Raw genomic sequence first — 15,801 nt, 5'->3', positions numbered from 1 at the left:
CATCCCCTTCCAAGATGCTTTCAGAATAAACACCACAAAGTACTAATACCGATGAAGAAATTGAATTTTTCTTTCTGAGTATGCTTGTTGGAGGCCAATATGAGGAGAGGAACAATGTACATTACCTGTGGGACTAGAGGATCCAGATGAAACATTGCCTGAAGTACAGGTTCATAAGCTCAGCTAGAACAAATTCGCAAGGTCTGACAAATCCTGATACTGTGATTCACATAGTTGCATTTACATTAAAAAAACCCCAAACTCTTAGCTATGTCCTTGTGAACAAATTATTAAAACTAAAGCTAAAAAAAAAACCCCAGATTATTTTATTTACATTTCATGACCATGAAATCAATATAATGACCAGAACAATGTATACAGCCAACAGAGATATGACAGCAAACTGCACAGACTAATGACTCACATAATTTGTGGGAATGAGAAGTAACTAATAATTACAGTGATTGACAGCTGAAGCAATTAAAGGAGCTACCAAAGCAAATATTTTACAAAAGTTAATAAGAACTTCATTGTTTTTGAGGTTTTTCCAACGTATAGAAAACTTATTCAAAACACAGCTTCTTAACACACTGGCTTGACCATACAGTTCCCTCTCTGTAACTGATGCTTTCCCCTAACAGCTTTAAGTAAAGGGAATTCATGTTTTACACAAGGCGGAAAGCCACAAGAGTAGGTACAGCCTTTCAAGTTCAAACTGTAGTCAGCCCTCATACTCTACAGGTGTCCTTTTAAAAACACAAGACATAAAATGCAAAAAAAAGTAATTGGCAATGACCCAACATCCCTTTTCACAACACCTGAGCCTCAGCTGCCGTACACCAAATAGATCTTTTAAAGATAAAGAAATAGATATCCTCCCTCAACAGGTGAAAGATAAATGCTTCTGAAAACATGAAGAAAACACACTGGGGATTTTTCTCTAAAGAAGTTGTTGCTTCATATACAGAGCAACAAACTTAGAGAAAGTCTGACCTGGCTGAGGAATCCCAAACTTGGTGTTCGCAGCTTTAGATTTAAACTCACCTCACACAAAGCAGTTCTGAACCATTACCTGACAGAGTCCTCATCTTGGTTTTTTTCTAGCTTGTTGTTGCTGTTGTTGTTGTTGTCAGCTTGATTGATTTTCTGGTTTTAGAAATCCCATACTGTGCTCTGATCCTTACACAGCTGCTTTGCATACTCAGATTAAATCTTAAAGAGGAAGCTGGTTTAATTGCTATTGCTCTCACCTATACCACGCTATAATTTTCTAAATTGGTCTGAAAGCTCGCTTGTCTGAAAGGAAATAGCCTATATTATTATCACAGATTGTAGCAAAACATTATCCTCAACCTTCATTTTTTCCACAGATTTTATCACAGCAATTCCAGGCAGATAGTGCTTGTAAGAGAATAACAAACAACACCATGCCGCAGAATAAATAGGCTAAAATATGGGAATCATTGCGCACGACTGCAAACTTGAGGCTGCTTTGGATCCTGGACATCCACATTTTGGCAAAGGTTTCCAATGTGGTCTAAGAGCTGTTACCTGGAAACCTATTTCCAAAACTGCTCAAACTGGAGGGTCAATATTACCGAGTGTTTTTTTGTTGCCCAATTGCAAGGCTGAAAATGAAATAAGGAACTAAAGGAGTAGATCACCAGTGTCTGCTCTTTCATTATCTGTATATTCAGCGCTATTATATTGCTCAGACCACAGCAGTATCTGTTTTGTACTTTTATGTTCACTGTAAGTTGTGCATTATATTTATTTGATTCCCTTTGTTCATCCCCATTTAAAAAAAAAAAAAAATAAATCTTTTTTTTTGTAGGCAGCCTGCTCCTCTCCCTGTGTTTGGAGCTGTTGGAGATGATTTACTCAGACTATGCTATTGTAAGTATAGGAAACCTCGTGACTGTGGGGCAAGCAGAGTACAAGACAACAAAAAAAAAAAAGAAAAAAAGAAAAAAAAGAAAAAGAGTCTAGATTGATGATAGAATTTGCAGTTTTCCAGAAAAACTGATTCTTTCACCAGTTCCCAAAATCAAAGGAACTTCATTTCTTCTTAAAATCACACCTCCATCTGTTTTCCATTTCTCAGGACCATCTTATATTTATAAAAACCTTCTCCAGTAGCTTTTTCTTAGTACCTAAAACCACTGCTGGTTTGTCCTGTCAGTCACTCGGTAAAGCAAAACAGGTCATTGGGCCTGAAAGCGGGACTTGGTTGTGTAACTATGTGGTTGCCACAGCAGAAAGGAGGACATAGGGGCTGGATTCCATTCCAGATTGAGATAGCTGCACTTGGGTGTCTGAAAATACATATCCAAGTTTCTTTTACAGCCAGCAGACACATTTGGTGGAGGCTGGAGATCTATCCCTGCATTCGCCTTTCCATTTCATCAACTAAGCAGTTCTGACATCTCCTTGAAGTAGTGTCTAGCTGTCCTTGGAGGGCACTGGAAGTTTAGAAACCCCACGGACATCAAGACTCTGTATTCAGCCACCACTGTGGGTTCCAGTTTCCATTGGCGCTAAGATGACTTCTATTTTTTGCCTTTTCCACTGTCCGCACTTAATCCCCTTTCAGCAAAATTCACTCTGATTCCAGGAGGAATTCATAGTGAGGGACCTCAGTCTATTCATCTCCCATTTGCACCCTGAATACCTAGTCTGATCTTTAAGTATTTAACAGCAAAACGCAGCTCTCTTGTTGTATAGATTTCCTCTCTTACGGATAGGATTGGTTATGTTTTCTAGCTACAGTTCAACAAAAGGTAGAGATTAAATAATTATACACACAAATAATTCTGAAGCTGAAAAATTCTTCCCCACCATTAAATGAGATTTGCTTGGAGCTCAGGAATAATTACACTACTGCAATCTTAGTGGGCATCTTTCATCTTAAAAACAAAATAGAACTAATGGTCTTTAATATACGAGCGCTGGTCTCCTCAAAAAAACCTGAGGGTATGTGAAATTGCAGCCCAAGGTGTAACTGCATCTTGCGTGTCTGCGTGTAATTTAGTTTTGTATTACAGCTGGCCGATGCATACCTCTCAGGGTGCACACAACGTACCCATCACCCAAGGATGTTTTCCAGGTCAGAGCCACCTCACTTGAGCAGCAACAGGGCTGTAGGGCTCTGAGGGCTATCGGGTCATCTGAAGTCCCCAGGTGTGGGAAGAGCTGACATAGCAGCATTGATAAGGATGCTGGGTTGCTCCATAAATCAGCCCAGCCCTGTCCTGCCCCCACGTCACCCGACCCAGGCTCTGAGGAGGACACTTGTACCTTCTTCTCTGTGTCTGAGTTGCTGCAAAGAGGTGAAGGACCTCAGTAAGAACCAAGAGGTTTGTAGAGGTGAGCAGGACATATTGATGTGTACTCATTGGAGTGGCAATTGTGTATTCAGACAGCCTGGAATAGCACTTTTGTCCCATGGGGAAGGAGTGTAAGGTTAGCTAGGACTTCTTAAAATGCAAACGTGGTAGGGATGTGTATAGACCTGTTTCTTAGTAAGGTGGGTGCTCATGAGTCCAAGTTTTGGGTTACAGTGGAGTGCCTTGGAAGTCTGCCCTTGCAAATAATCCATTTTTAATACTTTGTTAGTGCACGTGGTATGTGCTGATACTGCCAGAGTGGATTCATGTTCCTGTATCACCTCATGGCTCACTGAGGTGTGGTGCTAATATCCAATCTATTAATTCTAAAGCTATTAATTAAATCTTCATTCTTGTTCATTACCTAATTAAGCCTGCTAATCTCAGCAAGAAAAACTGGCAGCTGACTTCCAGTTCCTTCAAGGCTATTAGGCTAAAAGACCTGGTGGAACAGAACCCTGTTAAACGAATTTATAGTTGAACTTCGAGACAAGGAAGGCTCTTCTCACAAAAGGGAAAGCAGAGTTCTGCTATCCAGAGGAAATATCTGAATTACGGTGCCAGGTCCTTTTCTGCTGCAAATATCTGCATAGCGCTGCTTCTCCCAACTCACGTCAACAAGGCAAGAACTTCACCTTGAGTAGAAAGCTGCTACAAATGTCAGTGCGCTCCTGCCTTGCTCCCGGTAACTCCTGTCACAGCTTGAACAGGGATTAAAACAGTAAAAGCAGCTTTTTTCTGGGCGTCCCATGCAGGATTCTTTCTGCCCCTTCTTCTGTGTCTGTCCCACGCCTTCGTCTCCCTGGCCCCATCATAAATTTGGCTAGCGTGCGATATTGGAATTATAATGATAGGTTATAAATAATAAGACTAATAATAATTAGGTGTGTCTAAGTCTTAGATCCACCCTTATGTATAGAGTGTCCTTAGGTTAGGTGACTTTGGGGCATCAGTTATCCCATAATAAGATGATAATTTTCTGTGCGATACGGGTGTAAAGAGAAAGAAGGTTTGCAAGAAGCAGCGAGAAGATGACGTGGGATGTTATAAAGGCAATGAAATGTGGCGTCCTTTATAATGACTGAAACAGCAGTGGAAGGCAGAGGGACAGCTGGGCTCCTACGTGCAAGGCAATATGGGTGGAAAGCACTGAAACAAGCAGTGTAAGAGAAACAGGTGAAATGGGCTTGTGGGAGGTTGTTAAAAGGCAAGCAAAGGATCAAAGACCAAGAGTGAAGGCCAAGTTGACAGAAGGATGCAGTACTGGGGGTTTATTGCTAAGTTATTAATCAAAATGCCTCAAGATATGACTTAGATGAGTAGAGAATATTGAGGGTTCTTTGAAAATGCAATGTGTCAGTACACACGGACCCAAACGACATGCCTGCGTTTCAGAGAGTACAGCACTATGGTGCACAGTATGGATATTATACACAAACTTCTCCAAAAGGGATCAAGCTGTAAGTTCCTAGGCTGCAAGGATAATGGCTCTTCTTTGAAAAGCCTCAGCAAGGTTCTTGGAGAACAGACTATCTTGTGCAAGCTGCTTCAATCTCAAGAGGAACCAAGTTAGCAGCTTTCAGGCATGTAATACTTTTTTTTTTTTAAAAAAAGGGAATAATTTGCAAGTCATCTTCAGCAAGTGAAAATCACTTTCTGAATCCCATTGTGCAACTAAATTACTGTTAAACACCTTAAACTACCAGAGTGGATGGGATGTAGATATGAGTCAAGACTGGGTCTTTTGGACTGGAGGTTCCTGAGAGCTCCACCCTGCCGATGACCTCTTCACCAAATTTTTCACAACACTTTCATGTGAGCCAGGCAGTCAACAGAGCTTATACCTCTGACCTACTTCCCAGCTTATCTAGGGTGTGACACTGAGACACAGCTCACAAGTTGATCTTCCAAGGTACAGTAATTACATCTTCATATCGCGTCAATAAAGTAGGGCACATGCTAATGTCTGCAAGATAAACAAGCAGATTCATAGGAGTACCCACCCTGTAAAGGGAAAAATTTAACTATATATACATATATACCCCAAATATTTGAGGGGCTCTTTTTAGAAAGAGCAGCTTTACAAGGGGCAGGGAGCATGTACGAGCTGCTCATCTCCTGGGCAGGTATCCAGGTGAGCAGACAGCAGACATCGCCGCGAAGGTGAAAGCCAGATGGGCAAACTCGCTTCGCCGAGGCTGGCAGCTGCCCAGGGAGACAGGGCAGGATAAACAGGGAGTCTGGCAGGAATCCAGGCTGCTTATCATGTTTTCATACGATGTTTTAACATTGCTGTAAAGTTTTCTGCAATCTTTTTTTTCCCTTTGAAGAAGCCTCTGGGAAAACAACTGCATCTGGATGTGGGTGCACGGGCTGCTTGCAGAAGAAGGTGCACACCCTGATGCTCACGGGTGTCTGCCTCCGCAGGGGAGGGCAAACTCTTACGTAGCAGCTCTCGAGACCCACCAGCCCGACCGTGGGGAATTAGAGCTTAGCCAGCTTTCACCTTTCAGTTTTAGGGACAAGTTTAGCTACGAATTTTATTGCAATTCTGTTAAACTGCACTTTTAGCTTGCAAAGGCTGGCGGAGATGGCCAGTCGTTAAGTGCAGTAATATTCTTCTTGGAACCAAAAGAACAATGCTTGCACTTAAAATGTGCGGATATCTTCAGAGGAATTGAAGTTTAGAATTTGGGAGGGGAAGCAGGGAGTAGCTGGGGGGGTTTCCTGAACCAAAGTAAATAATCAGGAAAATTTCTCAAGGTGTCTGAAAATCAAAAGTAGAAGAGAAAGAAAACAAGAAAACCACCATGATAATGCAGAATAATTTTAATGGGAATGGAAAGGACAGAGAAGACTGCTAGAATAGATAACAGCTTAAAGGGCACAGTTCCAGATGCAGATTCTGTCACTCGTATACTGCATGCACTTCTATATGCAAGTGATATTTTACATCAAATACTTTTTTCATTTTTCTTAAATAAAATTAGAGAGGATCAGTTTCTTTTCCCCCACATTTCTTTCCTGCAGTGAGACTGAAAGCCAGAAACAAATGACGTACGTGTGTGTGTGTGTATTTACCAAAAGGAAAAGTGAATTTCCTGGTGACTAATTCTCTTAAATGCTAAGACCAGTTTAACTGTGTCTAGCAGTGAAAGGGTTTGTTATGGCTCAGCTGACCACATTTGTGGTGTTCTTGAAACAGCTGCTGGCTTCATTTTTCTGGAAAGCAATGCAGAAAGAACAAATTGTTCCCAAGAATCAGATGCTGTACGTTTTAAAGGTCAGGTTAACACAAATTAGGATAGAGGGCATTTTATTACTCTAATCACGTACTTGGGAATGTACTTGAGGAAAAAATCCTACGAACTTAAGGTAAAGCATAATTTAGAGAAGACATAGGTACGTCTGCTTTAGAGAGGCAGTAGGAGTCTACGAGGCCTTTGGACTTGGTCATTGGGCTTGGTGTCACCGTGTTATTCTTCTGAGGTCTCTTTGTCCTCATTTGCTGTATCTGTATTTTCATTTTCTGGCTTCTCCTTCTCTGGAACATGCTCTTCATCCTTGCTCTCAGACGGTTGGTAACGTCTGTAGCTGGGTCTACTGCAAGGATGCATCCAGCGGGAAGAAAACACGTAGGAGCATCGTGGTGCACACCGAGGCTCGTATTTTGGGACAAATTTCTCTGCAGGTGGCTCCGAGCGGAGGACATCTGCTCTCAAAGATGTCAGCAGGGCTGGTGCACCTTCCTCTGGGACCGCAGAACTTCTCACTACCGTCTCCTGTGGGCACGTGCTGAGGATGGGGCCTGGGAATGTCACGACGACGGGAGGGGGGTATATAATGATTCTGGAGGCACTGCAGGATACAACACATGGGTCATTGCAGCTGGTAGCAAGAGGCTGTGGGCACCGCACATCGCACGAGCATAAACGTTGTCCTGCATCCCACTCCCCACCGAAGGACATCTGGGAGAAATGGTGGCGAACCTGCAGCATGTAACAGAAGACAGGCGTTTTGTAACGCATTTGCAACCCACACCCTGCCCTTCGCCCCACAGACACTTGCACCTCGCGGGGAGCTCCTGCCCTTCTCTCCTGTTCTCCTTGCGGGGAGGGTGAAGTGCATGCCACAGCTGGGGGTACGCTGTGGTGGAGAAGAAGATGCGAGTGGATAAGAATGGAGCTGAAGTATTTTAGTTGTAGGGGCTGTGCAGGTAATGCAGATGCTGTAGCAGAGACGACATGAGTGTGTGAGGGAATGAAGCTCATGGGTCACTACAGGCTTGTCCCCTTGCTCCACTCACCCCATCCCCATCGCCCTCAGTACTTCTCACCCTGCCTCCACCCTCCCAAAAAGGACCCTACCCTTAGGCCTCCGAAGATTTTAGTCCCTTTTGATCCCTTAGAAAATTAAATCTTGCTGATTTATGAGTAAAAACTTCCAGAAAATAAATTTGAACATCTTAGATCTTCTCCAATTTTTTAATGAAAAAATACCAAAAATGATGTTACTGAGCAAACTGAACTAGCTGAAGATGTCCCTGCTCATTGCAGGGGGATTGGACGAGATGACCTTTAACGGTCCCTTCCAACCCCAACTATTCTATGATTCTGTGACAATGTTATCTAAACTCTACCTGAGTAGAGCTTAAAATGCCTTTTAGTTTGGATGCCATGTAGCTGTACACAGTTCACTGGTAATAACAAAATTGCACTACTATTTTTTTTTTTTTAATAGGAATGCCAGTCCCAGTAGATACATTTTTAAGGCTGCACTTGGTCCGAGTATACAACTAAATAATTTCTAGCAGACTTCTCAAGAAAGAACCTCGTTGATATTTTTAGAAGCCGTGGAGTGACTTGTTGTTAAATCCCACCTTGGTTAAAGCAATGTTTTACTCAATATAATTAGATTGAGGGGAATGGGACTTACCTTCTGTCCAGGGAGAAGTCAAGAGAAATGGCCAGAGGAGCCCTGAATCCTTTGAGTTTTATACGCTGTCTTGAACTTACAGGAAGATGAGACAACCTATGTGCGTGAGGTCTTAATTACTTTCCAAACAATTTTTCCCACATGTGTAACACTTATAATTACTGTAATTATTTTAACATTGTTTACCAGCATTATTCAATTTTCTATGGTACATACTGTTACACGCTGTGGGATTCCCTTCGTGTCGTATTTTTACGGTCTAAATTAATTCCTAATGTGATTCTACCACTTCTATCTGTATTAAAACAGGGGTGCAACTCGCTCCACTTTGTTCAGCTTTGACTTAAACACTGACCACGTGAGCAGCGGTTTGCAGACAGCAACTGATGTAGTGCAGATATATTGGCTATATTTGCTGCCAGGTGTGGGATTTTAATTCATCCCCCTAAATCCACCCTACCATTTAGTTGAAGGCACCAGGGGGTTGACCCCTGTAAGTGGCCTGGAGGAGGGAGGAGTGGAGAACAGAATTTTGCAGACTGCACATACCCCGTTTTTGTTCACAATTAAACTCATTTGGTAATTTGCTTCCTGTCCTTTGTTTCACTGATGGTTGCCAAAGCTTTAGCCGGAGGACGTCACTCTGCTTGGGGATCCCCACTCATCCCATAGGTACTGACCGGCTGCTGAGCATCTGGCTCCGATGACCATGCATGATCAGAAGGCTACGAAACCACCTCTGAAGGATGCCCACCTACAGAAGGCAAGACTGGAAGGAGATAAGGTGACAGTTTCTGCAGGTAAAAGGTAGATGCCAAGGTGAAAGAATTTAGCTGCCATTTACGCCTGCTGAGGACAAGAAACTTCTTAGCCATGCATTAAAAGTCCATCAAGGGAGACTTAATTATGGGGAAAAATTTGTAATAACGTGGCTACTGATGCGCAAGAATTGCTGAATTTTGTGGAGCCTCACTGGTTTCCCAAGGATTCAGGTGTATTCTCAGACTTGAGTCACCTGTTCAGCTCTCACAGGCTTAGCCAAAGCTGCTTTTTAACCCATTTCGAAATGATTGCTTCTGAATGCAAACAGAAATGCATTGTTCAATGAAAATACAAAACGCCTTGAGTTGTCAAGGCTCGAAAACAACATCCTGTTTATGAGAAGAGCTAAGAAACTTCCATCAAAAAAATACATATTCTAAAGTTGCTATTAGCCCTGAGGTGTTTGTCTCAGATAACATACTGCTAATAATATAATGAACATACTGCTAATAATATAATGATAAAACGTTTTGCATGCATAAACCGGTAATGAATATTTTTGAAATGTTTTGACGTTCCCTGTTACATGGAAACCTCGCCTCACCAGTCTCTAGTCAGAATTATTTTACCCATCCTCCCACAAAAGAAAACAAAAAGTTCACATGAAGTTATTCAAAAAGCCAGATCCCAAATTCGTAGCTCACAATGGAGGTTAACCCATTGAGCTCTGTTACTAAAGAATGCTAGCAATTTATGTTAAAAATCATATTTCATATTCTTTGACAATTTCACATAGCTTATGGATCTTTTGGTGAATTCTGAACCAATTTCTGATTATAACCTTCTTCCTTAAAAATGAGAAAAGTGTCTTGAAAAATGGACATTCCTGTTTCTATGCCACTTTACCTGCAGAGCATCCAAATACCCTAAACTGGAAACTCATTTACACCTCTCAGTCTTCCCTGCAGGAAGAAAAGACAGCAAGGTCGCCATTTAATTTCTAGAAGTTATAATGTTTTCTGCACAAAACCACCTTTGGAAATGGGGGTAGAAACACAGCCATAAACATCTTATGCCTCTTAATAACAGACAATGTGGCATTTGTCCAGCTGGAGGATCCTGTGCTAGAACCGCTTTAGACAGCAGTTGCATGGAAAGGTTGTGCATAGTAAGCCCCAAAAAACCCCAGAAGGCTGCTTTGTAGCCCACCCTGTCACTGTCCACCTTGGAGAGGAGCCAGTCTTTGCTCTAAACACTGATTTGGTGGGTCAAGGTAGTAATAAATTGTCCATCCAATGTTTTCTTCTCCAGGACAAACATAACCAGCTCTCCCAGCCTCTCTCTCCTTGCACCCAGTGCCCTGACCACCCTGCAGCTTCCACCCGACTTCGTCCTGGCGGTCCATGGCTCTTGTGCTGAGCACCCAAAATCAGACATTGAGGTCTGGATGTGACCTTCTGAACAGCAGCTAGAGGGGAATCAATGCTTTTCTCCTGCCTCTGGCTATGCTCTGGCTCAGGTAGCCCAGCCTGTGGTTGGCCCTCATGGCCACAAGGATGCAGCACCGGCTCGCATCACCTTGTGGGCCACCAGGTCCTTCTTCTGTAGCACTCATCACCTCTCCAAGGGCAGACCTCACCTACTCGTCTCTTTGAGGAGGGAGAACAAGGTCTGCTGCCAGAGCAGGTAGTGGGAAGAGAGAGGGAACAAGAGAGCGTGAAAACCATCCTCATGCAGAGAGACACTGTTTAATGGTTGCTTTGAGATACCAGGTTTTTATATTATCATGTCAGCGTAACCCCTTTATCAGGAGCGAAACCACAGAAACAGAAGCTCAGATTTTTAAAAGGAAACCCTTTTCTGCTGATCCGTGTCATCTTTCCCATGCTAACCGAAGGGGAGGCTGGATCCTTTCAGGATTGGGAGTAACTGAGATCAGCAGAGCCTTTTACACCACGCAAGTGGGATAAAGGCAGGTGGGAGAGCTTCCCCTGGGCCTGGGCTGTGCCACCGTCCTGCCTTAATTGTGAACCTCCACCTCCCTCTAATGGCTGCAGATCTCCCAGCCTCATCACCTCTCCTGAGGGTGCTGGTACCTGGGGTGAGCGAGGGTCGAGGAGCCAGGTTTTTAATAGACCTAGTATAAGAAAGGGATTGATCCCATGGGAGGTAGTCAGGAGGCAGCTACTCGCTCAGATCTTTCCTCTCTTTTTCATTTAATTCCACAGGGTTTACCTGATTTACCAGAAGTTAAACTTAATTCTCTGGATTTATCGGAATTCTGGATTTACCAGAAGTTAAAAAGAATTCTCTCTCCACGTGGGGAGCAAGACTCCTCCTAATCCTGGAGGACTGCTGGTAGCATCTGTCTCTGTTTTTACAGGCAAATCTATCACTTTCTTAGAAAAAGGAGTCTATAGAAATCCTACTTGGTCTGTTTGGGGCTCTGCAGAGGAATCCAAGGAGACAGGAGGTGGTTTTCCTGCTGGGATTTGCCCAGGCAGCTGGCTGAGCAGAGCAAGGCAACAAAGTAGTGATGGGGCGAGCGACCGGGTCTCCCACCGCACCTTCAGATGGTGGCAGAGAGCTTCTGCATCCCCGGCGCTGCCCCAGGAGCACCTCCTGGGAGAGACTGCGGTGTAGGGCAGGTGTGCAAAGACTTTGCCCCTTACACATATATATATACTAGGAAATCAAAATATTGACCTGCGGGAAGCTTGCCCTGGTCCCAGCGTGCAGGACTGAAAGTTCTCCAAGTGCAAATCGGGTGTGCTCCCCTGCGATGCTGGTGCAACCGAGCTAAGCCGGGATGGACCCTAAACTCCTGTCTGAGGACCACTAATGAGTCTCATTACTTTAGTCAAGCCTTCTTCTAAACACAACCCTGCGCTGCTGCTTTTACTATGTCTCTGGGTAACTTTTCAACACCAAGATCTGTTTCCACAGCTGGTAAATGTCATCCTAAAAGCACAATTACTGCCATTATTTTACACAAAGGAGTGGTACAACAGGGAGTAGTTTTTTCCAGTAGTACATATTAGAAACAGTTTTAAAAAACGGGAAATACATCAGACAGAAAGCAGGAATCCAGTTTAATATAACTGGTACAACCAGCAAATATAATTGATCCAGTAACAGTAAAACCCGCTCAGGGTGCGAACGCTGTAACAGAGTTGTGTTGGTTTGAAGTTCAAAGCCTGAGCATCTGCTCAGAGTGACTTAACTTCTCACTAACACCTTTTCTGTTGCAGGAATCACTGAAGCGTGGTCAAAAAAGAAAGGCAATGCACTCTGTGAGTTTAACACGGATACAATAAGGGGTAACATAAGGCCAAAGCTGCTCTGGGAGTTAGGAAAGGAAACAGATGGAGAAAAATAACCTCAGACTTCAGCTACATAGCTTGCTGTTTTCACAACTACTTCTTCATCTCCTTCACCACAGACATTTTGAAGCACAGCGACTCTTCTTGGAGTGGCTCGAACGTTTCGCTCCCCCTGCGTGATGCTGCGTCAAGTGCTGGGTGGCCCGTGGGTAGAGGCACTTGGACTTGCTCAGGTGTTGTGTCGACGAGCTCTTGTGCTTGGTTCCCTCCTGCAGCAGTGAACATTTGGGGATGTGTTGCTGCGAGGAGCACTCCTTTATTCCCTGTCCAGGGGGGCACTTGGGCACGTGGGGCTGTGGCGGGCACTTGGTTACGCACTGCTGCGAGGAGTAGGTGGTAACGCACTCCTGCGTTGGGTAGCCCTTCATGCATTTCTGCTGGGGGAACCCACTCACGTACTCCTGCAGGAAAGACTGCTTTATGCACTGCTGGGGGGGACATTCAGTGACTCCCCGCAGCGGCAGGGAATAACCGCCGGTCATCCCCTGCGGAGACCGGAGCTCCGTGCCGTATCGCTGCGATGAGCATTTGGATATCTTCTGTGACCTGCATTCGTTCTTGCATGAGGATGAGTACTTGATCCCACATGGTGGGAACTTGAGTTTCCCCGGCTCTGGGCACCTGGGTGCGCACGGTGGGAGGCTCTTGGCCACACGCGTTTTCTCGGGGCGGTTGGTCTCGCAGGGCTGGAAACTTTGCATTGTGCTCAGCTTCAGGCTGGGCTTCCTGCAGGGCAGAAGGCGAGTGGTCTCGCAGGGCTCGGAGTACAGCAGGACACACTGCTGTACGTAGGACTGACAAGGCAGGAGGGGTGTCTGGGTCGCACTCGGCTGTGGGCACGTGTAAGTGAAAGGTTGAGTGTAGCTTTGCCATCTCGGCATCGGGCTCTTGATCACGCTCACGGGGTGGCACGTGGCACTGCACGCATCGGACTGGGGCGTGCACTGCTCGGTGCTTTTGGTGATATAGCCCGATCCCGGCATGTACAGGTATCTGTACCGGTCCCCATAATAGTGCATGGTCACACAAGGCGCTTATGCCTGAAAGAAGCAGAAAAAAAGACAGACAGTTCACGTAGGCATCGGCTATTTTTTGTGATACAGGACTCAGAGTTTCCCTGCAGGCATCTCAACACGGCAAGCCCACACCCCAGCTCTCCTGAAGGTCAGAGGCTCTCGGTGAATCAAGATTGGGCTCTGATCACCCAGGTAAGGAAAGGAGAGTGTTCTCAGCCGGTGCCCCTACACCCTTCTCTCAAGGGCCCAGAAACGATCGGGGCTTGGAGCCAGGCAAACTGGGGAGCTTTCGTGCTGCCCTTCAAAGACCAACTAAGTGTCCATCAAAGCATTCCAGCAGTGAAAAGTGACTTCACGACCCTCTGTCTTTCTTCCTGGAAACCTCCCATCTCCCCACTGGGATGTCCTGTCACGTTTATGTCTTGCAACTCTCAAGCACCAGAGATGAAAGGCAAGCCAAAATTAAAGGTGTGTCCACGCTGCAATACTCAGGCGTGGCTACAGTTCAAGTGGGCAAACCCAAGCTGCGGTTAAATTAGCTAGCTGAAGGTAAGGACAGGTTTGTGGCAGCATGGAGCTCAGCACGTACGACCTGCCCGCCTGCCAGTTCACGGTCCCACAGAGATCTGCTGGGCTGGCAGCGTGCAGTTACGGCGTTTTAGGTTCCTACCAGAGCATCACCTTTGCTGCCTCTGCAAGCCTCGCAGTCCCAGCTTCGTACTATTGTGATGGCGTCTTCCAGAAAAGAGAAGAAGAAATATAGCAGGATAGTTTCTAAGTATTTGGTGAAACCATAGCGGGAAAGGAGAAGCTGTCAAGGTAAAATCCTAGCTGGTGTTATGTGTTTCACTGAGTTGAGCGAATTACGCCCATTTAAAGCAGCCTCCAATCCTGCACTACAGTCATACCAAGCCATAGTGTCCTGGTTTTGTTATGGTAACCCCAAGACTCACAGTCAAAATGCCTGGCATAGCTGCCTTGGTGGTGACACCTCATCCTGGGAGCCCCCGTGTGAGCGGCACAAAGGGGAATCTGGCTGAGACCACGTCCCTGGGGAACCGACCACCCGGAGATCCACGCTTCTCTCCTGAAACCACTGTGAAATGTCGCGCTTTGCTTTGGCCCTGGGACTCATAGGAGAAACCATCCCACGTCACTCCCCACTCCAGAAAACACCAGTTTCAGGGAGTTTTCTGAGTTTTTAACCGGATTATTTTGAGCACAACAAGTGCTGGAAACACTGACATGTGAAAGGTGCTCTGATCAAAAATTTTTCTTTTCATTTCAACATTGTTTGGAAATTAAGGCATATAATTAAACAACTGTAAAGAAATTGCATTTTCTGAACACCTCTAGTTCTGTCTATAATTACAGTAAGGTGTTTTGTCTTCCAAAAGCGTATAACTGGGTGACTATTAGCAATAACAATGCTGTGTGTTGCTATCATTAGGAAAACTTATTATCACTACAATTATAATAACCATCAACTAATAAGAACAACCTGTTGAAAAACAATGATAGCAATTGCTACTACTACATGTACAATGCTAAATTATCTGGTGATGCTCATCGAGACAAAAAGCTTCTAAAGTAGGGGGGGATTATTTGCTTCCAGGGGGTGGTTTGCATTTCAGACTTAATTTTATCATTCTTAGACTAGATAGAATTTTTAACATGTTAGACACTAACACTTAGCTAGAGAGTCTCTCTGCCGACTTTCACATTGGTACTGAAGTTGGTCAGCTTCTTACTGTTATTTGAAAAGTTGTTTTGTTTAAATTCCATAAAAGGCAGCAAATTTCTCCACGCCACTTCTTTTAGAGGAGTCGCCTTTCTGCGTGCAAGCTTATACCCGACTCCCGCCAGCATGGAGCCCTTTATGTAGCCAACAGCCTCCTTCGGACTAAAACTAACAGAAAGCGCAGAAAAGCCCACAAATCCCACTCTTGACTTCACAGTCCATCTGGAAGTGCTTTCCCAATATTCTTCAGTTTAGCATGGAAGAGATGCTCCAGCTGCTAGAGTCACGTGTGCCAGCGCTGAAGGCAGCATCCCCCAGAGGATGCTTCTCTGTGAGTACACAGACAGGACCTCTGCCTGCTCTGGCCACCCAGGAATAAAACAGCATTTCAGGAGCTCCATTAAAAGCCAGACTTACCAACTTCATCAGTGAGAGCAACCGGAGAGAAGTGCCTGGCAGAGCCCCGTGATGGCAGAGCTTTTATACAGTGCCTAAGTGCCTTAGGGGAGTGAGGTGGTTTGGCTGGGTGATGCTCTAATTGCCTGCCAGTCCTGGCTGAGCCACGTGCAGCTTCGTGC

At 44.8% G+C, this 15,801-nt stretch overlaps 1 protein-coding gene across 1 annotated transcript; it reads right to left on the bottom strand.

The window, feature by feature from the left end:
* Window positions 1-12,516: 12,516 nt before the first annotated feature.
* Window positions 12,517-13,485, bottom strand: LOC104162725. Its single transcript, XM_009701532.1, has one exon. The coding sequence runs from the start codon at window positions 13,483-13,485 to the stop codon at window positions 12,517-12,519; it is 969 nt and encodes a 322-aa protein (XP_009699834.1).
* Window positions 13,486-15,801: the final 2,316 nt, after the last annotated feature.

This window comes from Cariama cristata, unplaced genomic scaffold (assembly GCF_000690535.1).
Source record: "Cariama cristata isolate BGI_N322 unplaced genomic scaffold, ASM69053v1 scaffold4776, whole genome shotgun sequence".
Lineage (NCBI taxonomy): Eukaryota > Metazoa > Chordata > Aves > Cariamiformes > Cariamidae > Cariama > Cariama cristata.
This window is presented reverse-complemented; position numbering and strand designations above follow the sequence as displayed.

Excerpts from the sequence above, each read along its gene's own strand:
- LOC104162725 (XM_009701532.1), bottom strand. The coding sequence starts at position 13,485 with ATGCACTATTATGGGGACCGGTACAGATACCTGTACATGCCGGGATCG.